Source organism: Macaca fascicularis, chromosome 6 (genome assembly GCF_037993035.2).
Source record: "Macaca fascicularis isolate 582-1 chromosome 6, T2T-MFA8v1.1".
Lineage (NCBI taxonomy): Eukaryota > Metazoa > Chordata > Mammalia > Primates > Cercopithecidae > Macaca > Macaca fascicularis.
In genome coordinates, this window is record NC_088380.1 from 83691837 (window position 1) to 83718668 (window position 26832).

The 26832-nt window shown below is 40.7% G+C and overlaps 1 protein-coding gene across 3 annotated transcripts in view; it reads left to right on the top strand.

Moving 5' to 3' along the window:
* The window catches only part of CMYA5 (cardiomyopathy associated 5), a 104341-nt gene that overhangs the window by 30094 nt on the left and 47415 nt on the right, over nucleotides 1–26832 (top strand). For all 3 annotated transcript variants that reach the window (XR_012413761.1, XM_065546405.2, XM_015451634.4), the window contains 3 exons: nucleotides 9898–20206; nucleotides 24575–24670; nucleotides 25982–26215. Coding sequence is in view for 2 of the 3 variants with exons in the window: in XM_065546405.2 (XP_065402477.1) it covers nucleotides 9898–20206; nucleotides 24575–24670; nucleotides 25982–26215 (10639 nt within the window). In the remaining variant the exon portion in view is untranslated. The remainder of the gene's footprint in view (nucleotides 1–9897; nucleotides 20207–24574; nucleotides 24671–25981; nucleotides 26216–26832) is intronic.

Sequence of the window (26832 nt, forward strand, 5' to 3'; positions counted from 1 at the left end):
CTTGAACTACCAACCTCAAGTGATCTGCCCACCTCGGCCTCCCAAAGTGCTGAGATTACAGGTGTGAGCCACCATGCCTGGCCCAATCTAGAATTTTATATCCCGAAAAAAATATTCTCCAACAATGAAAGTGTAAAAAGACTTTTAATGAAAAAAGTAGGAAGAACTTGTCCCCAGAAGATTCACACCAGAGGAAATACTAAAGGGAGGAGGAAAATGGTTCCAGATGGAATCTTAGAGATACAGGAAGGAATGAAGCACAATAAAAAGGTTCTGTATCTAAGTAAATCTAAATAAATATTGACAATAAAAATAATTATATCTCACGTGGCTTAACATTGAGATTGAAAATACATAAGCACATGTAAGTTGAAATTAAAGGATTCATGGTCTTTGTGTTGTCTGGGAATAGGTAAAAAATATCAATTTATATTAGACATTAATGAGTCAAAGATGTATGTTGTAATTTCCAGGGTAATCACTAAAATAATAGTCAAATAGAATATATCTAACAAGCTAATAGAAAAGGAAATGGAATAATAAAAAAAGTTCAATCCAAAATAAGGCAAGGCTGAGTGTGGTGGCTCAATTTGTGAAGCTAAGGTGAGACAATTGCTAGAGTCTGGGAGTTTGAGACCAGCCTAGGCAACATATTCAGACCCCCATCTCTATTTTTAAAAAATGAAAAAACAAAATAAGGCAAGATGGGAGAGAAAAAGAAATATAGAATGGGTAGGACAAATAGAAAATAAATAATAAGATGGCAAATTTAACTCCAAACATATTGGCAATTATATTACATTTAAATGGACTAAATGCTCCATTTAAAATCAGAGAGCTCTATTTAAATGGTCAGAATGGATTTTTAAAAAACTATGTGCTGCTTATAAGCAACATATCTAAAATATAAAGATATAGGAAGGTTCCAAGTAAAAATGCAAAAAGATATATCATGCAAACACTAATGAAAAGATAGCTGGTATAATGTTATTAATATCGAAGCAAAGCTTTAATAGGATCAGACTAGACTCTAGAAAAAAGTCTTTATTTACAGATAAAAGGGACATTTCATTATTATTAAAAGTTAAAATTTTCAGAAAGATATAACTGTTCTAAATCTATTCTTACCTATTAACATAGATTCAAAATGTACAAGTCAAATATTTATAGAACCATAAGGAGAGACAAATCCACAATTGTGTTAGAAAATGTTAACACATTTCTCAGTGTTAGAACAGGCAGACAAAAAATATTACTAAGGCTAAAAAAGATCTGAATAGCACAATAAATAAGCCTCACTTGGTTACCATATATAAAACACTGTTGAAAAACTGCAGAACATATGTTCTTTTCATGAACCCAAAAACATTTTTCTTAAAATGGCCATATAGCCATAAAGAAAGTTTCAACAAATTTTGAAGTATAACTTCATACAAAATAAATTCTCTGATCACAATGGAATTAAACTAGAAAGTAAACAAAAAGATAACTAGGAAATCCTCATGTATTTTGAAATTGCAAAATACATTTTCAAATAATATATGGGCCAGATAAGAAATCACAAAGGAAATTTTAAAACATTTTGAGATTAATAATTTTTAAAGTGTTGTATATTAACCTTTAAGTTATACATCTAAATTTGTGCTTAAAGAGAAGCACATAGTCTTGATTTCACATGTTAGAAAAAGGGAAAGTTTGAAAATTAATGACATAAGAATCTATCTTGGCCATGTACAGTGGCTCATGCCTGTAATCTCGGCACTTTGGGAGACTGCGGTGGGCAGATCACTTGGGGTCAGGAGTTTGAGACCATCCTGGCCAACATGGTGAAACCCCATCTCTACTAAAAATACAAAAAATTGGCTGGCATGGTGGCGCGTGCCTATAATCCCAGCTACTTTGGGAGGCTGAGGTGAGAGAATTGCTTGACCCAGGAGGCGAAGGTTGCAGTGAGCCGAGATTGTGCCACTGCACTCCAGCCTGGGTGACAGAGTGAGACTCTGTCTCAAAAAAAAGAAAATCTATCTGAAAAAGGTAGTACAAATATTAAATAAAAAATTGAGATGACACAACCAATATCAAGAATGACCAAAACAATGAGTAAAATTTTAGGTCTTACATACATTTAAAAAGATCCTAAATGGATATTATGAACAACTTTAATCTAATGATTTCTAAACAGTTAGATGAAATAGATAAATTCTTAGAAAAGTACAAAATAACAACTAACACAAAACAAAAAGAAATTCCGAAGCCATATAACTATTAAATATTAAATTGCTAACTAAAAACCTTACCACAAAGAGGACTCCAGGTCCAGACTACTTCACTAACAAATTCTACCAAACACTTAAGGGAGAAATAACGTAATATTTTACACACTCTTCCAGAGGAGAATAAAGGGGGAACAATTCTCAGTTTGTTCTATGAGGCATCATAATCTTGCTACAAAAACCTGACAAGCACATTATAGAAAAGGAAATTACATAGGCTGGATGCAGTGGCCCTTACCTGTAATCCCAGCACTTTGGGAGGCCAAGGTGGGCACATCAGGAGGTCAGGAGTTCAAGACCAGCCTGGCCAACATGATGAAACCCCGTCTCTACTAAAAGTAAAAAAATTAGCTGAACATGGTGGTGGCCACCTGTAATCCCAGCTATTTGGGAGGCTGAGGCAGGAGAGTCACTTGAACCCTGGAGGCGGAAGTTGCAGTGAGCCAAGATTGCACCACTGCACTACACCCTAGGCAACAGAGTGAGACTCCATCTCAAAAAAAAAAAAAGAAAGAAAGAAAAAAAAGAAAAAAAAGAAAAGGAGATTACAGGCTGGGCATGGTGGCTCACACCTGTAATCCTAACACTTTGGGAGGCCAAGGCAGGAGGAAGGTTTAAGGCCAAGAGTTTGAAAACAACCTGGGTGACATGTTGAGACTCCTGTCTCTACAAAAAATTAAAATATTAGCCAAGTGTGATGGGGAACACCTATAGTTGCAGCTACTTGGTGTTGCGGGAAGTCAGGGACCCTGAATGGAGGGACTGGCTGGAGCTATGGCAGAGGAACATAAATTGTGAAGATTTCATGGACATTTTTTATCAGTTCCCAAATAATGCTTTTATAGTTTCTTATGCCTGTCTTTACTTTAATCTCTTAATCCTGTTGTCTTCATAAGCTGAGGATGTACATCACCTCAGGACCACTGTGATAATTGTGTTAACCATACAAGTTGACTGTAAAACGTGTGTTTGAGCAATATGAAATCAGTGCACCTTGAAAAAGAACAGAATAACGGTGATTTTTAGGGAACAAGGGAAGACAACCATAAGGTCTGACTGCCTGTGGGGTCGGGCAAAAAGAGCCATGTTTTTCTTCTTGCAGAGAGCCTATAAATGGTCGTGCAATAGGAGAGATATAGGCTGGGCGCGGTGGCTCACGCCTGTAATCCCAGCACTTTGGGAGGCCGAGGCGGGCGGATCACAAGGTCAGGAGATCGAGACCACGGTGAAACCCCGTCTCTACTAAAAATACAAAAAATTAGCCGGGCGCGGTGGCGGGCGCCTGTAGTCCCAGCTACTCAGGAGGCTGAGGCAGGAGAATGGCGTAAACCCAGGAGGCGGAGCTTGCAGTGAGCCGAGATTGCGCCACTGCACTCCAGCCTGGGCGACAGAGCGAGACTCCGTCTCAAAAAACAAAAACAAAAACAAAAAAAAAAAAAAGGAGAGATATCGCTAAATTCTTTTCCTAGCAAGGAATATTAATATTAATACCTGGGAAAGGAATGCATTCCTGGGGGGAGGTCTATAAATGGCTGCTCTGGGAATGTCTGTCTTATGTGATTGAGATAAGGACTGAGATACGCCCTGGTCTCCTGCAGTACCCTCAGGCTTACTAGGGTGAGGAAAAACTCCATCCTGGTAAATTTGTGGTCAGACTGGTTCTCTGCTCTTGAACCCTGTTTTCTGTTATTTAAGATGTTTATCACACAATATGTGCACAGCTGAACATAGACCCTTATCAGTAGTTCTGACTTTACCCTTTGCTTTGTGATCTTTGTTAGACCCTTATTAGTGGTTCTGCTTTTTGCCTTCTGAAGCATGTGATCTTTGTACCTACTCCCTGTTCTTACACCCCTTCCCCTTTTGAAACCCTTAATAAAAATTTGCTGGTCTGAGACTCAGGCAGGCATCGTGGTCCTACCGATATGTGATGTCACCCCTGGCAGCCCAGCTGTAAAATTCCTCTCTTTGTACTGTCTCTATTTCTCAACTGGCCGACACCTATGGAAAATAGAAAGAACCTACGTTGAAATACCGGGGGCGGGTTCCCCCAGTAACTTGGGATACTGAAGAGAGAGGATTGCTTGAGCCCAGGAGTTTGAGGTATCAGTGAGCTATGATGGTGCCACTGCACTCCAGTCTGGGTGACAGAGCAAGACCCTGTCTCAAAAACAAAACAATTAGAAAAAAAAAAAAGAAAGAAAGAAAAGGAGATTACAGGGTAATATCACTCATTAACATGGGAGCAAAATTTCTAAACATAGTATTAGCAAACAAGAAAATCTTCCATTATATAAAAAGTATAATATATCACAGCCATGTTGAGTTCAGTTCAGGAGTTCAAGATTGGTTTGTTATTTGGACATCAATCACTGTAATTTATAACATTAACAGGATAGAAAAGAAAATATGATCATTTCCATAGTTTCATAAAAAATTGTTTAATTGGCTGGGTGTGGTGCCCCAGGCCTATAATCCCAGCACTTTGGGAGGCCGAGGTGGTTGGATCACCTGAGATCAGGAGTTTGAGACCAGCCTGACCAACGTGGTGAAACCCCATCTCTACTAAAGAAATACAAAATTAGCCGGGTGTGGTGGTGCACGCCTGTAATCCCAGCTACTTGGGAGGCTGACGCAGGAGAACTGCTTGAACCCGGGAGGCAGAGGTTGCCGTGAGCCAAGATCACACCATTGCACTCCAGCCTGGGCAAGAAGAGCGAAACTCCATCCCCCACCCAAAAAAATTGTTTAATAAAACTTAACGTTCATCATTTTAAAAAACTGCCTGAGCGAATAGGAACAGAAGGAAACTTCCTTCGTCAGATGAGGGTTATTCTCCAAATGAAACGGGAGCCTTTGACATCTCTGGTATCAGTCTGTTTGCTTGATCTAACTCAGATCAGCTGAACCTTCTCCTTGCCCAATGCTGAAAGTGTGGAGGAAGTGAGCTTTCCAAGTCATTATTTGTCTCACTACACTTGTATAGATAAATCTATGTGGGATGCTAACTGATAATCAGAAGGTTGCTTGGTGAGAATGCAGTCGGAGGGGAACGGATGAGATGATTTTCTTTTTTTTTTTTTAGGTGGAGTTTCGCTCTTGTTGCCCCAGCTGGAGTGCATTGGTGCAATCTCGGCTCACCACAACCTCTGCCTCCCAGGTTCAAGTGATTCTCCTGCCTCAGCCTCCTTAGTAGCTGGGATTACAGGCATGCACCACCACGCCTGGCTAATTTTGTATTTTTAGTAGAGATGGGGTTTCTCCATGTTGGTCAGGCTGGTCTTGAATTCCCTACCTCAGGTGATCCGCCTGCCTTGGCCTCCCAAAGTGCTGGGATTACAGGCATGAGCCACTGCACCCAGCTGATGAGATTATTTTCATAGCCAATATCTTTTAACTATGAAAAGCTGATATGTACATAGATGGGAACACTGAATGGTATGGTGACCATTTCTCTTCTGTTAATACATTGTTTCTTTAGACTGAGTGTAATACTGCCATGGCTTTACACATGCTAATACTGTACAGTCATTCTCTAGTTCCGTTGGCTCTGTCATTCAACTTTGGGTCTCTCAGTGAACCAGACTATTTATTCATGCTACATTTTGTATATCCTATAACCTTTTCTTGGAATGACCTCCCCATCCTTACACCGTCTCTTATCTTTGTTCAGTTAGCAAACTCCTATTTCTTCTTCTACAAACCAACTCAAGTATTTTTCCTCTGAAGTTTTCCCTTCTTTATGTTCTAATTGTATCTTGCCTATCTTCTGTAATAGTACTTACCACACTGTATTAAAATGTTCTTAACATTCTACTCAGTAATTCCATTGCTGGGTATAGACCCAAAGGAAAATAAATCATTCTACCAAAAAGACATGTGCACTCATGTTCATCGCAGCACTATTCACAATAGCAAAGACATGGAATCAACCTAGGTGCCCATCAACAGTGGGTTGGATAAAGAAAATATGATACATATACTCCATGGAATACTATGCAGCCATAAATAAGAATGAAATCATGTCCTTTGCAGCAACATGAAGGCAGCTGGAGACCATCATCCTAAGCAAATGAACGCAGAAACAGAAAACTAAATATCACATGTTCTCACTTATAATTGGGAGCTAAATCTTGGGTACACATGGACATAAAGATGGACACAGTAGACACTGGGGACTATAAAAGTGGGGAGGAGTGAGGGATAAGATCTAAAAAACACATTGGGTACTATGTTCACTATTTGGGTGATGGGATTAATAGAAGCCCCAAACTCAGCATCACACAATATTCCCATGTAACAAACCTGCACATAGTCCCCCTGAATCTAAAATAAAAATGGACGCAGGGTGCAGTGGCTCATGCCTGTAATCTCAGCACTTTGGAAGGCTGAGGTGGGCAGATCACTTGAGGCCGGAAGTTCGAGATCAGCCTTGCCAACATGGTGAAATCCCATCTCTACTAAAAATACAAAAAATTAGCCGGGCGTTATGACACGCACCTGTAATCCCAGCTACTTCCAAGGCTGAGATAGGGAAATCACTTGAACCCAGGAGGCAGAGGTTGCAATGAGCCAAGACTGCGCCCCTGCACTCCAGCCTAGGTGACAGAGCAAGACTCTGTCTCATAAAATAAAATAATAAATAAATTTGAAAAACTAGAATTTAAAAAAGAATGTTTAGTTGTCTCTCCATATTAGATTTTGAATTTCTTAGAAGAAGGTTCTGTGGCTTTGTATTTGTACTGCTAGTATTTGAACTCAATGAAATTTTATTAAGTAAAGAAATACATGAATGAATGAAAATGAATAAGCAACAATTGAGTGAGTGAATCCTCCTCAGTAGGGCTCTCCTGTCTTGTGACCACCATGTGTGTTCTCTCCTGAGCACTTGTGAATTCATTCTAGCTGGTAATGAAAACTTTTCTGGTTGGGCACATAGAATTTACAATCAATAGTTAACTCTAAATTGAACTTATAATTGAATTTTATAATGCTTCTACATTCATGGGCATTCAAAATGCTGACTTCCCAGATGCATGTCATAACCTTAATTTTTAATTTCATCCTATTTCTAAGTGACATGGAAGAGAGAAGATGTAGGATGAGTTGAAAATTTTGTGGAATAGCTTTAATTAGGTATGTAAAGGAGCCTGAAAAAAACAATTTAAAATAAGATTCCGTTCAGGACCAAGATAGAGTATTAATTCCTAATTAAGTTCAGCAGTTTAATACCCAAGCAAATGAGTGAGAGCAGAGTTGTGGCGAAATGGAGAGAATACTTCTTCCTGACCCTTCACTCATGGCATGTATAGAAAATGATATAATTTATAGCACACTAGGATGAATGGATCTGGCTGCTTGCTGTTCCAGGCTAGTGGCTCAAGGGGTCTGGCTGCCCCAGGCAGTGCTGAGAACTAAGGAGACCAGGATCTCAGGACAGCCATAACCCCTTTACAGTAGACTGCTGGGGAAACTCTGAAGCTTAATAAGGGAAGTTGAGTGCACCTGCAAGGACTTATGGTCCTGGTCCCCACCCAACCTAACAAACCAGGAAGGGTTTACAGTAAGAAAGAAAGATATGTGCTATTTAAGTGTCAGAGCTAGGATTGTTTAGGCCAGTGATTTTTTTTTTTTTTCTTTTTTGAGACAGAGTTTCACTCTTGTCACCCAGGCTGGAGTGCAGTGGCATGATCTCGGCTCACTGCAACCTCCGCCTCCTGGGTTCAAGCGATTCTCCTGCCTCAGCCTCCCAAGTAGCTGGAATTACAGGTGCCCACCATCACACCCAGCTAATTTTTGTATTTTTAGTAGAGATGGGGTTTTACAATGTTAGCCAGGCTGGTCTCAAACTCCTGACCTCAGGTGATCTGCCTGTCTCGGCCTCCCAACGTGCTGGGATTACAGGTGTGAGCCACTGTGCCTGACCAGGCCAGTGATTCTGAATACATATTGTAGTCACCTGGCAGCTTTTAAAATCTAAAAACATAGCAATGTGCAGACCAGACCCTTGTACAATTAAATCAGAATCTCTGTGGAGAAGGGTATGGGGCAGTATTAGTATTTTTAAAAGACTTTCCACAGGTTATTTTATGTTTCAGAGTTAAGAACCTCTGATATATGCAGAGACTGATGATAAAAACAGTTTACTAAGGGACATAAATCTTACTGTAGATTTTTTTTTCAATTGCCTTAGTTTAACACTTAACGTTTAGTGGTTTTAACAGAGGGTTTTTTGTTTTTATTGTTGTAGACGGATGTAAGCCAGTCAGTAGTTGGGATTCATCTCGCATACTCGTAGGAGGAAATATGTTTATAAAGTAAAACGTGGCTTCTGCATTGGTCAGGAATGATAACAGCAGAGGAATTTAAACCCAGCCTTGAGGAGTAGGTAGAATTTACAGTTGCAGAAGTGGAGTATGGTCGGGGCTCTGCATTCTAAATGGAGGAACGGTGTAAGTACAGGTGAGGAAGAGGTAGAAGAGAATTTCAGAGAAGAGCACTGCAGAGTCTAAGATGGGGGCCCAATAGCAAATGAAGGGGCGGCCAAAGCCAGCCGTCTCTGAAGGGATGTGAGACCAGTTCACAGACACAGCCTTTCCACACTCCTGTATCCTGTAGCAGCTGAAAATGACCATGCCCAGGCCCCTTTCATCATCTGTCATCAGGAAGGCCTGACTACAGATAACATTTATTGAGTGAGCACTAACTACATGCCAGGAATGTTCCCTAAGCATTTTGCGTGAATTAACTAATTTAATCTTCACAACAAGCTCACGAGATAGGTTCTATTATTATCCCTGTTTTATAGATGAGGAAAGTGAAGCACAGTAGGCTGATATTTTTTGTGACCTCTCTCTATTCAATGACCTGTTTTCTCTTTATCATGACTCAGAGTTCCCAAGATCTGTTTGCCGAACAGTGAATTATTGTCAAAACAGGAATTTACCTGTAGGGATAGGGTGCAGGTAGATACTTGGAAAGAATATCAGATAGGGATCAGAGAGCTAAGGATTTTGAACATCTTTTATTTTTTTTTTTTTTCTGTGGGTATGAAGAATTTGCTGAGAATTTAAAGCAGGGGGTGGCATACTGAGCTGTTTAGTAAAGCCAGTCTGGGAGGATGGGGCACAATGGGTTGAGAGTGAGGGGGAATGAGGTACCTGTGATACCAGCTGACCAGTTAGGAAGTTAATGGCAGTGACTAGGAGGGAAGTGGTGAAAATCTGGGTAAGTTGGTGATCGTGGTAATGGAGAGAGCACAGATACAAGAGTTATTATGAAGATCCCAGTGACTAGAGTGGGCTTGAGTGACTGCTGCGTCCCGAGGAGATCAGGAAGGCAATCCTGATGAGAGAAGGTGGTATGTTTAACTTTAGCTTTTTTGAGTTTGTGGAATAGTGAGTCATTCCAGTCTGGGATGTGTCATTGTATTGGGTATCCTGACTTTGGTTTTTAAACTTTATTTGATATACATCCCTCTTTTTGACATGGATGGCAATATTGATGTCTATATTTTAATTTCACATTAATCCTTTACCTGGTAAAAATATATTTACTTATTCTATTAATTAATTGATATTATTTTATTATAATAATATATAATTAATATTATTATTTGCTGCAGGTTATCAGACCAGGATGAAGAGGGAAAGATCAAGCAGGAGTGTATCATATCTGACCCCTCATTTTCCATGGTGACAGTCCAAAGGGAAGATAGTGGGATAACCTGGGAAACCAATTCAAGTAGATCTACTCCTTGGGCTTCAGAAGAAAGTCAGACTTCTGGTGTGTGTAGTCGGGAAGGGTCAACTGTGAATTCTCCTCCTGGAAATGTTTCCTTTATTGTGGATGAAGTGAAAAAGGTTCGGAAAAGGACTCATAAGTCAAAGCATGGTTCACCATCATTACGCCGGAAAGGCAACAAAAAAAGAAATTCATTTGAATCCCAAGATGTTCCAACAAACAAAAAAGGCAGTCCTTTAACTTCAGCAAGCCAGATACTAACCACGGAGAAAGAGAAGTCATATACTGGTGTTTATGATAAAGCAAGAAAAAAGAAGACCCCTTCAAATACACCTCCGATCACTGGGGCAATATACAAAGAACACAAGCCATTAGTGTTAAGACCAGTCTACATAGGAACAGTACAATATAAAATTAAGATGTTTAATTCAGTTAAAGAAGAATTAATTCCTCTACAATTTTATGGAACATTACCAAAGGGTTATGTAATTAAAGAAATACATTATAGGAAAGGGAAAGATGCATCCATTAGTCTAGAGCCAGATTTGGACAATAGTGATTCTAATACAGTGTCCAAAACAAGCAAATTAGTAGCCCAAAGCATAGAGGATAAAGTGAAAGAGGTTGCTCCACCCTGGAGAGGCTCAATCTCCAAAGGATCAGAATCCCTAACCTCAATGTTCAGTCACGAAGATCAAAAGAAAATTTGTGCTGATTCTCCCCTAAATGCCACATTTGCATTGGAGCACACAGTTCCCTCTTATTCAAGTAGTGACAGAGCAGAACAAGGAATACAGCTCAGGCATTCACAGTCAGTGCCACAACAGCCAGAAGATGAAGCAAAACCACATGAAGTGGAGCCTCCGTCTGTGACACCCGGCACACCTGCAACTGTGTTCCTGAGAACAGCAAAGGAAGAATGTGAGCTTGCTTCACCAGGAACTGCAGCTTCAGAGAATGACTCTTCAGTCTCACCATCATTTACTAATGAGGTAAAGAAGGAAGACGTGTGTTCTGCTCACCATTCCATTTCTCTGGAGGCAGCGTTACCAGATCTGGCAGCATCTACCCAGGATGGTTTGGACCCAGATCAAGAACAGCCAGACCTGACTTCACTAGAAAGGGCAGAACCAGTCTCTGCAAAACTGACCCCTACCCATCCCAGTGTCAAAGGAGAGAAGGAAGAAAACGTGCTTGAGCCATCCATTTCTCTTTCTGAACCTCTAATGTTAGAAGAACCAGAGAAAGAAGAAATAGACACTTCCCTACCTGTAGCTGCTACCCCTAAACCTGAAGATTCTAATTTAGTAGAAGAAGAGATCATAGAACTTGATTACCCAGAAAGCCCATTAGTTTCCGAGAAGCCCTTCCCACCACATATGTCCCCTGAAGTGGAGCACAAAGAAGAGGCGCTTATTCTACCATTATTGGCAACATCAACTCCTGAAAATGCTGCTTTGTCTGAGGAAGAAAGAGAGGAAATTGCATCTGTTTCTACTGATTCTGCTTTCGTATCAGAGTATTCAGTACCACAGGATTTGAACCATGAACTAGAGAAGCGAGAAAGTGAGCCAGTTTCTCCATCCAATGTAGAAGCTATAGCCGAACATGCAGTTTTGTCAGAAGAAGAGAATGAGGAATTTGAGGCTTATTCCCCAGCTGCAGCCTCTGCGTCTGAGCGCTCGCTCTCACCATCCACAACTGAGATGACTTTGGAGAGTCAGTCTCCGCTGTTTTCAACAGTTACACCAGAACACATGGTCCTATCAGGAGATGAGGCCTCAGAAAGTGGGCGTTATACACCAGACTCCACATCTGCTTCTGAATATTCAGTTCCATCACAGGCAACAAAAGAGTCACTGAAGAAAGTAATTGACCATAAGTCCCCGTTAATATCGAAAGGTGTTTCTGAGCACATGATTCCATCAGAAGAGAAGGAAGACACTGGATCGTTTACTCCAGCTGTGACCTCTGCGGCTGAGCCCTCTCTCTCACCATCCACAACTGAGAAGACTTCTGAATGCCAGTCACCACTACCTTCTACTGCCACATCAGAACACGTGGTCCCATCAGAAGGAGAGGACCTAGGAAGTGAATGTTTCACACCAGATTCAAAGTTGATCTCCAAATATGCAGCCCCACTCAATGCAACACAGGAACCTCAAAAGAAAATAATTGATGAGGCATCCCAATTCAAACTGAAAGGTATTTCTGAGCACACGGTTCTGTCAGTAGAAGGGAAGGAGGACATTGGACCAGCTTCCCCAGATTCGGTCATTGCATCTGAATACACAGTTCTGTCAGTAGAAGGGAAGGAGGACATTGGACCATCTTCCCCAGATTCGGTCATTGCATCTGAACACTCTTTCCCACCACACACAACCGAGATGACTTCTGAATGCCAGGCCCCACCACTTTCAGCCACCCCATCTGAATATGTGGTTCTATCAGATGAAGAGACAGTCGAGTTGGAGCGGTACACACCCTCTTCCACGTCTGCTTCTGAATTTTCAGTACCACCATATGCAACACCGGAGGCACAGGAGGAAGAAATTGTCCACAGATCTCTAAATCTAAAAGGTGCATCCTCACCCACGAATTTATCAGAGGAAGATCAAGAAGACATTGGACCTTTTTCTCCAGATTCTGCATTTGCGTCAGAATTCTCATTTCCACCGTATGCAACCCAGGAAGCAGAGAAAAGAGAATTTGAGTGCGATTCTCCAATATGTTTAACATCGCCATCTGAGCACACTATTTTGTCAGATGAAGACACTGAAGAAGCGGAACTGTTCTCTCCAGACTCAGCGTCACAAGTTTCAATCCCTCCATTCAGAATCTCAGAAACAGAGAAAAATGAACTTGAGCCTGATTCACTATTAACTGCAGTGTCTGCTTCAGGGTATTCCTGCTTTTCAGAAGTAGATGAGGAAGACATTGGATCTACAGCTGCTACACCTGTATCTGAGCAGTTCAGTTCATCACAGAAGCAAAAATCTGAAACTTTCCCTTTGATATCTCCACTTGAAGACTTGAGTCTGCCGCCTTCAACAGATAAATCAGAGAAAGCAGAAATTAAGCCAGATATTCCAACAACCTCAACATCTGTATCTGAATATCTAATTTTGGCACAGAAGCAGAAAACTCAAGCATATTTAGAGCCTGAGTCTGAAGACTTGATTCCTCCACATTTAACCAGTGAAGTGAAGAAGGGAGAAAGGGAGGCAAGTTCATCAGTAACTGCAATACCTGCTTCTTTACTTGCACAATCATCTATAGTAAAGGAAGAAACCAAACCTGCATCTCCACATTCGGTTTTACCTGATTCAGTCCCTGCAATCAAGAAAGAACAGGAACCCACAGCAGCACTCACTCTAAAAGCTGCAGATGAACAGATGGCTTTGTCAAAAGTCGGAAAGGAAGAAATTGTGCCTGATTCTCAAGAAGCTACAGCACATGTATCACAGGATCAAAAAATGGAGACTCAGCCTCCAAATATTCCAGGGTTTGAGATGAAATATTCAGTTTTGCCTGATGTGGTAGATGAGCCAAAGAAGGGTGTCAAGCCCAAATTAGTTCTAAATGTGACTTCTGAACTAGAACAGAGAAAGTTGTCTGAGAAAGAGCCTGAAGTAATAAAACCGTGTTCACCTCTAAAGGAAACATCTTTATCTGGACCTGAGGTTTTATCAGCAGCAAAAATGGAGATGAAACATGATTCTAAAATAACAACTACACCTACAGTGCTTCATTCAGCTTCCTCAGGAGTGGAAAAGCAAGTTGAACATGGTCCACATGCACTAGCATTTTCAGCTTTGTCAGAAGAAATTAAAAAAGAAATGGAACCCAGTTCCTCAACAACCACAGCATCTGTAACTAAGCTTGATTCAAACTTAACCAAAGTAGTAAAAGAAGAAATCTCAACAGATTCATCTCTTGTCACTCCTGTACGTCATCCAGTCTTAACAAAAGTAGGAAAGGGTGAATTAGGAAGTGGTTTGCCACCACTGGTAACATCTACAGATGAGCATTCAGTTCTTGCAGAAGAAGACAAGGTGGCAATTAAAGGTGCTTCTCCCAATGAAACTTCATCCAAACATTTAGCTTGGTCAGAAGCAGAGAAGGAAATTAAATTTGATTCACCTCCAAGTGTCTCCTCTATAGCAGAGCATTCTGTTTTGTCAGAAGTTGAAGCCAAAGAAGTTAAAGCTGGGTTGCCAGTAATCAAAACATCATCTTCTCAATATTCAGACGAATCTGAGGAAGCAAGGGTAGAAGATAAACAAGGTCTTTCATGTTCTACAGTTCGCGACTCTGAGCATTTGGTTTCATCAGAGAAAAAGAGCTTGGTGTCTACCTCAGAGGTGTTAGGGCCTGAACATGAGCTTTCACTCAGCCTATGGGGTGAGATAAAGAAGGAAGAAACTGAACTTCCTTCATCACAAAATGTGTCACCTGCATCCAAACATATAATTCCAAAAGGCAAAGATGAGGAAATAGCAAGTTCATCTCCTGAGTTGGAAAATTCAGCATCAGGTTTAGCTCCAACATTACTGCTCCTCAGTGATGATAAGAACAAACAGGCAGTGGAAGTATCTTCTACAGACCAGGGAGACTTCCCATCAGAAAAACAAGACATTGCTTTGGCAGAGCTGTCTTTGGAACCTGAGAAGAAAAACAAGCCACACCAACTGTTGGAATTACCAAATGCTGGGTCAGAATTTGCTAGTGGTTTAGGTAGACAAAGTGGATCCATCGGTACAAAACAAGCAAAGTCTCCCGTAACTGAAACAGGGGATTCTGTTTTAGAAAAAGGCCCAGCTGAGCTTAGGAGCAGAGAAGGAAAAGAAGAAAATAGAGAACTTTATGCATCTGCTACAATGCCTACAACTTCAGAGCTTTCATCATTGCTTAGGGAGGAATCTCAGAATGAAGAAATTAAACCTTTCTCTCCCAAGATCGTCAGCCTAGAGTTGAAAGAACCACCTGCTTCTGTAGCTGAAGGAGACAACCCAGAAGAATTTCAGCCATTTACTTTTTCTTTAAAAGGATTATCAGAGGAGGTTAGCCATTCAGCCGACTTTAAAAAGGGAGGAAATCAAGAAATAGGCCCATTACCACCAACTGGAAATTTGAAGGCACAAGTCATGGGAGATATTGTAGCTAAGCTAAGTGAAGAAACAGGCCACCCAGATTCATCTCAGCTACTCCAGAGTGTAACAGAACCATCAAAGATTGCTCTTTCTGACCTTGTGGAACAAAAGACAGAAAAAGCACTTCATTCAGATCAAACTATTAAATTGCCTGATGTAAGCACCTCTTTTGCAGATAAACAAGATCTGGATATTAAGCAGTTTTCATTTATGAAAGAGAATTTGCCTTTGGAACAATCAAAATCATTTATGACAACCAAGCCTGCAGATGTCAAAGAAACAAAAATGGAAGAATTCTTTATTTCTCCAAAGGATGAAAACTGGATGTTGGGAAAGCCAGAAAATGTGGCTAGTCAACACGAAGAGAGAATAGCAGGATCTGTGCAGCTGGATTCCTCTGGCAGCAATGAGCTGAGGCCAGAGCAGCTCAAGGCTGCTGTGTCCAGTATGGACCATATATATGAAGTGAGAAAGCAGGTCTTGCCTCATTCTGCTGAAGAATCTCATTTGTCATCACAAGAAGCAGTATCTGCTCTTGATACTTCCAGTGGTAATGTAGAGACCTTATCATGTAAAAGTTACTCTTCTGAAGAACTAAAGCTGGCTGAAGAACCAAAGTCTTTTGTCCTCGCTGGAAATGTAGAGAGAAATATAGCAGAGGAGAAGGAGAGTCATTCTTTGATGGAGAGTGAAAGTTTGCTATTGGAGAAAGCAAACACAGAGTTTTCCTGGCCTTCCAAAGAAGATAGCCAGGAAAAAATTAAACTACCTCCTGAAAGATTCCTCCAGAAACCAGTGTCTGGCCTATCAGTGGAACAGGTGAAGTCAGAAACAATCCCCTCTTCTGTCAAAACAACCCATTTCCTGGCAGAAGGTGTGGAACCGGCACTGGGCAATGAAAAAGAAGCACACAGGAGCACACCTCCTTTTTCTGGAGAGAAGCCACTGGAAGAATCAAAAATGGTTCAGTTGAAGGTTATTGATGATGCTGATGAGGAAAAGAAACCAGCACCTGAAGTGAAAATACCCACACAAAGAAAACCCATCTCCTCACTCCACTCAAAAGAACCTCAATCCCCAGAGTCACCTGAGGTGACAGAAAAGCCACCTACACAGCCAAAAGTGGCTAAGCCAGACCTTCCTCAGGAAAAGGGAAAGAAAGGAATTTCATCTTTCAAATCATGGATGTCCAGCTTGTTTTTTGGATCAAGCACTCCAGATAGGAAAGTTGCTGAACAAGAAGACTTAGAAACACTGCCAAGCCCATCTGTAGAAAAAGCAGTGACTGTGATAGAACCTGAAGGTACAATTCCCACCAATTTTAATGTAGCTGAGAAACAAGCTGATCATTCATTATCAGAGGTAAAACTCAAAACTGCTGACGAATCCCGAGGTACTTTAGTAAAATCTGGTGAAGGTCAAAACGTTAAAGAAAAATCCATAATTTTGTCAAATGTAGAAGATTTACAACAGCCAAAATCCATTTCTGAGGTGTCTAGGGAAGATTATGGAAAAAAAGAAATCTCAGACAATTCAGAGGAAGTGAACATAAACTCAGTAGTTACTTCTGCTGATGGTGAGAAACATCTTGAAATTCAACCTTATTCACTAATCGGTGAGAAACTGATTATGGAAGAAGCCAAAACTATTGTTCCTCTTCATGTTACTGATAGTAAAAGAGTCCAGAAGCCAGCAATTGCTCCTCCATCTAAATGGAATATTTCTATTTTTAAGGAAGAGCCAAGAAGTGATCAAAAAGAAAAATCACTCCTTTCATTTGATGTAGTAGATAAGGTGCCACAACAGCCAAAATCGGCTTCCTCCAACTTTGCAAGTAAAAATATCACAAAGGAATCAGAGAAATCAGAGTCAATTATTTTGCCAGTAGAAGAATCAAAAGGCAGTTTAGTTGATCTCAGTGAAGACAGACTAAAGAAAGAAATGCAAAATCCTACTTCCTTGAAAATTTCTGAAGAAGAAACAAAACTCAGGTCTGTTAGTCCAACTGAGACGAAAGATAATTTGGAAAACAGATCATATACCTTGGCAGAAAAGAAGGTGCTGGCAGAAAAACAAGACTCCGTGGCCCCATTAGAGCTTAGAGATAGTAATGAAATAGGGAAGACACAAATTACACATGGATCTAGATCTACTGAACTGGAAGAATCAAAAGCCAATGCTATGCCACAGCACTTCTATCAAAATGAAGACTACAGTGAAAGACCCAAAATCATTGTTGGTTCTGAAAAGGAGAAAGGTGAAGAAAAAGAAAATCAGGTATATGTGCTTTCGGAAGAAAAGAAGAAGCAGGAACATCAGCCTTATTCTGTGAATGTAGCCGAGTCTATGATTAAAGAATCAAATATCTCTTTAGGTCATTCTTTGGGTGAAACTCAATCATTTTCATTAGTTAAAGCTACATCAGTTACTGAAAAATCAGATGCCGTGCTCTCAGACGCTCACCCAGAAATCAGAGAAGCAAAGGCAGTAGCAACCCAACCACATCCTTTAGAAGAAAGTAAAGTTTTGGTGGAGAAAACCAAGACTTTCCTGCCGGTGGCTCTTCCTTGTCGTGATGAAATAGAGAACCACTCTTTATCTCAGGAAGGAAATCTAGTATTAGAAAAGTCAAGCAGAGATATGCCAGATCACAGTGAAGAAAAAGAACAGTTCAGAGAGTCAGAGCTATTGAAAGGTGGTTCAGTAGATATCACAAAAGAAAGTATGAAACAAGGATTTCCAACTAAAGAATCCGAAAGAACTTTAGCTTATCCTTTTGATGAAACTAAGAGCTCAGAAACACCACCATATTTGCTGTCATCTGTAAAACCACAAACTCTAGTTTCAGGAGCTTCTCCAGAAATTAATGCAATGAAGAAACAAGAAATGCCACAATCAGAATTGACTCCAGAAAGGCATACAGTTCATACTATTCAGACATCTAAAGATGACACATTCGATGTGCCTAAACAATCTGTTCTTGTTTCAAAGCACCACTTGGAGGCTGTGGAAGATACCCATGTAAAGGAACCACTGTCTTCAGCAAAAAGCAACTATGCTCAATTTATATATAGTGCATCAGCAAGCAATGCTGATAAAATGGTTTCTAATAAAGAAATGTCCAAAGAGCCTGAAGACACATATGCAAAAGATGAAGACTTTACAGTGACTAGTAAGCCAGCTGGACTTTCAGAAGATCAGAAGACTGCCTTTAGTATCATTTCTGAAGGCTGTGAGATATTGAATATTCATGCTCCTGCCTTTATTTCTTCAATCGATCAGGAAGAAAGTGAACAAATGCAAGATAAGTTAGAATATTTGGAAGAGAAAGCCTCATTTAAAACCGTACCACTCCGTGATGATAGTGAAACAGTTGCTTGTCACAAAACATTAAAGAGCAGGTTAGAAGATTCTGATGAAAAAGTTACATCATTGAAAGAAAGTAAACAAAAGGAAACTCGTCATACAGAAGAAAAGACATCCACAGATTCAGAAACTGATTTATCTTTTATTCAGTCCACAATTCCCAGTGAAGAGGATTATTTTGAAAAATATACTTTGATTGATTATAACATCTCCCCAGACCCAGAGAAACAGAAAGCTCCACAGAAATTAAATGTTGAAGACAAACTCTCAGAGGAAGTTACGGAAGAAGCGACCTCTTTCCCAGGAAGTTCAGTGGAAAGTGCACTAGAACATGAATATGACTTGGTGAAATTAGATGAAAGTTTTTATGGACCGGAAAAGGACCACGATATATTATCTCATCCGGAGACCCAAAAGTCTTTGGGTATCCAAAAATCAGCTGACAGAAATGTTTCAAAGGACGTAAAGAGAGATGTGGACTCAAAGTCACTTGGGATGCCTTTATTTGAAGCAGAGGAAGGAGTTTTGTCACGAACCCAGATATTTCCTACCACTATTAAAGCCATTAATCCAGAACTTCTGGAGGAGCCACCTGCACTTGCATTTTTATATAAGGATCTGTATGAAGAAGCAGTTGGAGAGAAAAATAAGGAAGAGGAGACAGCTTCTGAAGGTGACAGTGTGAATTCTGAGGCATCATTTCCCAGCAGAAATTCTGACACTGATGATGGAACAGGAATATATTTTGAGAAGTACATACTCAAAGATGACATTCTCCATGACACATCTCTAACTCAAAAGGACCAGGGCCAAGGTCTGGAAGAAAAACGAGTTGGTAGGGATGATTCATACCAACCGATAGCTGCAGAAGGGGAAATTTGGGGAAAGTTTGGAACTATTTGCAGGGAGAAGAGTCTGGAAGAACAGAAAGGTGTTTATGGGGAAGGAGAATCAGTAGGCCATGTGGAGACTCTTGGTGATATAGCAATGCAGAAGAAAGCTCCCATCAGAGAGGACATCAGAGTGGCTACCCAAAAAATAAGTTATGCAGTTCCATTTGAAGACACCCATCATGTTCTGGAGCATGCAGATGAAGCAGGCAGTCAGGGTAATGAAGTCGAAAATGCAAGTCCAGATGTCAATCTGAATGTCCCAGTACAAGTGTCCTTCCCGGAGGAAGAATTTGCATCTGGTGCAACTCATGTTCAAGAAACACCACTAGAAGAACCTAAAATCCTGGTCCCACCTGAGCCAAGTGAAGAGAGGCTCCGTAATAGCCCTGTTCAGGATGAGTATGAATTTGCAGAATCCTTGCATTATGAAGTGCTTCCTCAAGACATTTTATCAGAAGAACTGTCTTCAGAATCCAGACCTGAAGATGTCTTATCTCAAGGAAAGGAATCCTTTGAGCACATCAGTGAAAATGAATTTGTGAGTGAGACAGAGCAAAGTACATCTGCTGAACAGAAAGAGTTGGGCAGCGAGTGGAAAGAAGAAAACCAATTATCATCTGAGTTAGTAACTGAAAAGGCACAAAAAGAGCTGAAAAAGTCCCAGATTGACACATACTGTTACACCTGCAAATGTCCAATTTCTGCCACTGACAAGGTGTTTGGCACCCACAAAGACCATGAGGTTTCAACGCTTGACACAGCTATAAGTGCTGTAAAGGTGAATAGATGTTAAAACACATATAATTAATAATATATGTATACACATTTAATTTGCTTTTACATTTTCTCAGTTTTAAAGTTGATTAATATTTGATCATTGATCTTTAAGCAGAATGGTCTGAAAGCAAACTAAGAATATTTCTCCAAGAATTTAATTAAGGTAGGCTTGACAGACATTCATTGAGTACAGCCCACCCTCCTTATCCTTGAGTTCTGCGTGCTTAGAATCAACCAACCGCAGATCAAACATATCCAGGAAAAAAAAAAAAAGCACAAAACAGTAAGAGGGGGCCGGGTGTGGTGGCTCACACCTATCATCTCAGCACTTTGAGAGACCAAGGTAGGAGGATTGCTTGAGCCCAGAAGTTTGAGACCAGCCTGGGCAACATAGGGAGACCTTGTCTCTACTAAAAATACAAAAATTAGCTGGGCGTGGTGGCGCACACCTGTAGTTTAAGTTACCTGAGGGGCTGAGGTGGGAGGATCAGTTGAGCCTGGGAGGTCAAGGCTACAGTGAGCTGAGATCGCACCACTGCACTCCACTCTGGGTGACAGAGTGAGACTCTGTCTCAAAAATAAAATAAAAATAAATAAAAATAATAGAGCAATAAAAATAACACGAATAAAAAGCAGTACAGTATAACTATTTATGTAGCATTTATACTGTATCACGCATTATAAGTAATCTACAGATGATTTAAAGTATAGGAGACGATGTACGCCAGTTATATGAAAATACTATGCCATTTTCTATCAGAGACTTGAGCATCTGTGTATTTTGGTATCTGCTGACATCCTGAAACCAGTCCTCTGCAGATACTGAAGACAGCTGTGTACACTGTGTGCCACACATTTTTCCAGGCCTAGGGGCTAGCACGATAGACAACACAGGGTCACTGCCCTTGAGGAGCTTGGTACTTTGTGGCAATAGCCCTTAACATTACCAAAAATGCCAAATAATTTGAAATTTTAGAAATTACCTTTGAGCAAAAACTGCAAAAAACACAGTTTCCTTCCTATTATCTACAATATCATCCTTTAAAAAGACACGTTTACATTACATTGAGACATTTCATTGCAAGTTATATATAAATAATACATTAAGACAGTTTAAATTTTTACTTTCTTTGTATTTCCTTTTAATTTATAAAATTCATGTTAGAAGCAGAAATTTTTTTGCATTCTTTCTGGCTATGTCTGTAGGACCCCAATGTTCTAGATAAGTTAGTCCCAACACATGTCCTCCTTTAAGTGAGTATAAATACTCCACTTCCCCAAGATGCTGTTGGAATGTAGTCTTTGAGACTCTCCTCTACCTTTCGATAGCCCTCTTACTGGTCTCACCATTCTTACCTCTTTAATCCATTCTCCATAGGGCAGCTGGAATTATCTAAAATTACTAAATAACAATAACAATTGAGCACTTACTCTGTGCCATGCACTATTTTTTGTTTTTGTTTTTGGTTTTGAGAGACAGGGTCTCGCTCTGTCACCCAGGCTGGAGTGCAGCGGCGTAATCACAGTTCACTGCAGCCTCAACCTCCCAGGCTCAAGTAATCCCTCCACCTCAGCCTCCAAATAGTTGGGAGTATAGTTATGCACTGCCACCCTGGGCTAATTAAGAAAATTTTTTTGTAAAGACAGGGTCTCCCTATGCTGCCCAGGCTGATCTAGAACTCCTGGGCTCAAGCAATCCTTCTGCATTGGCCTCCCAAAGTGCTGGGATTACAGGTGTGAGTCACCATGCCCAGTCTTAAGTTCTTTATATACAGGATATCTTTTAATCTTTCTGACAGCCCTATCACTGTCATCAACTTGCAGATAATAAAATCGTCTCAGAGAGGTTTAATGATTTGCCCAAGGTCATGGAAGGTGGAACTGGGGCTGGTACCCAGATCTTTCTGATGCCAGAGCTCATGTTCTTGACTGTATACGCATACTGCTTGGCTCAGTACCTTGCTAATGGTAGTGATTTTCAGTATGATCATTCAATTAGGTCCTTGTTAAAGAATTATCACACTCATTTTGATTCAATAGGATAACATATTAGAATCTTGGCATTTTTTTACATCCAAATTAATCCTCAACTTGCCTGATATTGGTTCTAGTTCTCCAGGGTAGAATTTTGTTGAAATTTTACTTGTTAAAGTTTGGGATTAGGGAGTAGGGCAACTTCTTTTGTGAAATCTCAGACATCAGATGCATAAGCCCCAGTGGAAGTGGGCCCCGTTCTGTGGTGACACTTTGTTTTAACCCACAACTACTGAGCATTGCCAGCAGAAAGAAGACTGATTTTTTTTGGCCTTCTTAATATGTTTTATTTAGCTCTATGAGTTTTAGGTATTAAAAAGTAATCATCTAAGTATGATCAATTTAAAACAAATTTTGTAAGTAGAGAGATACAACATCTCCTGCCTTAAAATCATTTTTAAAGTTTTTTTTTTTTTAAATTCTTGATCTTCTGTAAACAGTATGAGAAGGAGAAGGTGGGAACCCAGTTGACTAAAGCCAAGGAGCTGCCTTCATTTCATTAAGTCAGCCATGAAGATTAGTAAGAGTTGGTTGGTTGGCAATTCCTCCTCCTCCCTCCTCCTCCTCCTCCCTCCTCTTCCCCCTCCCCTCCTCCTCTTCTTCTTCCTCTTCCTCCTCCTCCCCTTCTTCCTCCTCCTCTTCCTTTTCCTCCTCCTCCTCCTGCTCCTCCTCTTCTTCCTTTTTTCTTTTCTTCTTTGCCAGGGTCTTACTCTATTGCCCAGGCTGGAGTGCAACAGCGTGATCATCATAGCTCACTGAAGCCTCCTGGGCTCAAGCAATCCTCTCGCCTCAGCCTCCTGAGTAGCTGGTACTACAAACACATGCCACCACATCCAGCTACTTTTAAAATTTTTAGTGGAGACAAGGTCTCACTATGTTGCCCAGTCGGTCTCGAAGTCCTGGCTACCAGCAATCTTCCCACCTAGGCCTCCCAAAGTGCTGAGATTCCAGGCAGTAGCCACTGCAGCTGGCCAGTTGGCAACTTTTTAAAAATAAAAATCAATTAAAAAAATTGTAACTTGAAAATTTTCTAGCATCTTAAGGGCAGGCATTTGTGCCTGTTCCAGGAGCTGATGGCTGCAGTTACAGATCACCCAAGTCCTTGTGTCCCCTCCGGAGTCCATCCCCATCATGTGCTTATCTTTTGTCTGTTATTTATTTTCTTCATTCACTCACTCTCTTCCTGCATTCTCACTGTTAATTTATCTCCTCTTCTGTGTCAGGAACTGTGCTAATCATTGAGAATGAAAAAAAAAAAAAAGAAAAAAGAAAAAAGGAAGATGGACTTGTAGATTCCCAAAATCAATATAACGTTGTGAAAGCATAATGTTCTGAGAAACTAACCTTTTGGGAAGGAAATGGTGGGGTAGGAAGGGGAATGTGAGCAAAGGTGTCTAAAAGGTGAAGCTTGGGTGAGCTTTAAATGAGATAGAGTTCTGCTAGCAGTCAAGAGCAGGGACAACATTCTAGAGCCAGGGAATACCATATGAAGGTGCACAGATGAGAAAGAGTGCAAGGACAAAATTCAGCTTGTGTGACTGGAGCCTGGGGGCTGTGGAGAAGAGGTAAGGGCCATAGAGGGAAGTAGAGACCAGATCCTGAAGAGCCCTCCATCAATGTTGTATCTCCATCAGTCTGTGTTAGTGAATCAGACAGCTGAAGCTCTGCTATTTTTTCTGCTTTGTTATTTTTTAAATTTAGCAAGATTGACTGTTGCTAGGTTTATAACTATCGCTAAAGTGAGTACCATGCTCTCCTATCACCCCATACATTTTCTAGTTGGCTATTACCCCTTGAGTATTTTAACCCTTTGAGGGTCATTAGCGCTTTTAGGTCCCTGTAGTAGACAGTTTCTATCAGTTGGTATGCTAGATTTCAGGCCTTGTGGCACTCTGATCACCTTCTCAGGCCATTGGTGTAAATGTGAAGAAACTACTCGGGTATATTGGACCAGTTTAGCAAAACGACTCCTCTCTCAGAACATACAAAAACCAAGGCCTTACTAGAGAGAACGCATTCAAATCCATAGTTCATTAAAACAAGTATGTTTTGAGCTCATCAATTTACCAAGAAAGTCCTTTGTTCACTTAAGAAGATATACTGTCTTTGTGTAGTTGTTTTGAGGTTTTCACTCAAAACCTCTTCATTGTTTATCATACAGAATTATCTATAGTCAGATGAGGCAGTAAAGAAAATTTAAGGATTGATTTGTTAGTGGATATAGTATAGTAAGTCTCTACCAAACATAGTAAATTTATAAGGAATTTGGAGCTCACTGGTTGAAGTTCTTTTCCTAAATGTCATATACTAAGGATATCTTAATTCTTTTCTTCAGGTTCAATTAGCAGAATTTCTAGAAAATTTACAAGAAAAATCCTTGAGAATTGAAGCCTTTGTTAGTGAGATAGAATCCTTTTTTAATACCATTGAGGTAAGTTAACACACCCATTTTACCTTAACCCGGCTTGTTCACAGTATCAGAAGTAAATGATTCTGAGGTGAAGGGATCTGACTTGGGGATTTTGTGCATATGTGTTGTTTGCCATTGTTGGTTCAGTTCCATTCAAAGCGAGGATACTTAAAATCTCTCTGTGCATAATCAGTGAGACTCCTTTCTGCCTATGGATAAAAGATTTGCCCTTAACAACAGACATGCGTTTATTAGACACTTAAATAGGGCAAATGCTTTACATGCTTTACCTGACCAAATCCTCACAATTATATGAGATAGGTGTTATTATTATTGTTTCAATTTTATAGATAAGAAACCAAGTCTTAGAGTACATTCCTCGTTTTCATGCCTCTCATTGGGTTAACTCTGCAGAAATGCTCTGAGTCACTGTCCAGTGTCCCATGCGCAGGGCCAATGAGTGCCTCTCATAGCACGACTATCTCTGATGAGTTCATGCTCCCTTAGCTGCTGGCTCCTGTCCCTTCTGCAGGGAAGAGAGGGACTAGCAATGCTCCATCCTTATACAGAGATGGCCCAGGCACCCTCACCAGTCAATCAGGACTGGCAGAGGGCCTGAGGCCACTGCAGAGGCTCCTGCACAGTTCCATTACTCCTGGGGCCACTCCATGTCCTGGTTTGCTTGTGAGAGGTCTGCTTAATTCATGTTATAGATCAACTAGTACGTGCTAGTTGTTTCTTGTGTCCCCGTCCCCAGGTGTCCTTTTTAGAGAGTAAATTTTGGGTTCATCTTACTAGCCACACTAGTGAGGATAGCCAGGCATCTGGGTGTGTTTGGACAGGCAACAAAGTTTCTCCCACTATGGGATAATCTGCCATCTCACTGGAGAACATTTGGGGAGGTGGTCCCCGTTCCATATCTGGGCTGCTTTCTGCCTTGCACTGTGATTTTAGTGGAGTGATGCTTCTCTACCACCTGAAGGCCAGGGATCCTCACTTACCGTGATGCCATTTTCAAGTTTCATCATGTGTGAGTACAGGTGGGCAAGACTTCCATACAAATATATATATAGTTTGTATTATGGTAACTAAAACTTTCTTGATGATACTGTTATAGTAAATTCTATTGCTTTATTGCAAAGCTAATTGTGTGAAAGGGATTGGTAGGTTAAAAATTTGAACTGTGCATGTAATGTCTGATTCTCCGATCAGGATGCCAGAGGTCAATTCTTTAAAAGGCTGGTGTTTCCAAAAAAAAAAAAAAAAAAAAAAAAAAAGCATGCATTTCTTGTTTCATTCAGAAATGGGCTTTTTTTGCATGTTTGTTTTCAGGAAAACTGTAGTAAAAATGAGAAAAGGCTAGAAGAACAGAATGAGGAAATGATGAAGAAGGTTTTAGCACAGTATGATGAGAAAGCCCAGAGCTTTGAGGAAGTGAAGAAGAAGAAGATGGAGTTCCTGCATGAGCAGATGGTCCACTTTCTGCAGAGCATGGACACTGCCAAGGACACCCTGGAGACCATCGTGAGAGAAGCAGAGGAGCTTGACGAGGCTGTCTTCCTGACTGTAAGTGCCAAGTAAAATGGGCTCAAACACCTTGCGCCCACTCTGGCACATCTACTTTTAAAGCTTCATTTTTCATTATTCCTTAAGATTATTTATATCTCTGTGTGGGATTTATATAATTCTGGCATTTAAGCATTATTTGGGCATGCCTGATGCCTATAGAAAAGGCCCAGCAAACCCTGAAAGCCTCAATGCCCAGATCCAGCTGAAAGATACATGGAGACAGCCTGCAGCATCATCATTCCATTGCGTCCCACTGGATTGATTGGTCACTGTCTAAGAGGGAGGGAAAGCAGCCTTGTCCCTGCCATGCTTTCCCTCTGAGGGCCAGCTGGCTCCTGCGGCTGTCCCCTTCACTCCCCAGGCTGAAGTGACCACTCATATGGACTGTTCCCCCTCTGACCTGGCCAAGGGGCTGGGAGTAACATTTGGGTGTGCAAAAGGATGACATAATGGGATACCCCTCTCAGGTAATAAATATGTTGGTGTTTTTACAAGGGGTTTCTTGGGGACAGGATTTCTTAATTCAAGCAGGTAACTTGTAGACATGGAAATTCCCTTGGGTGCTCCTCAAATTGCACCAGCAGAGACACCTCTGTGCTCCCTGCAGTTCCCTA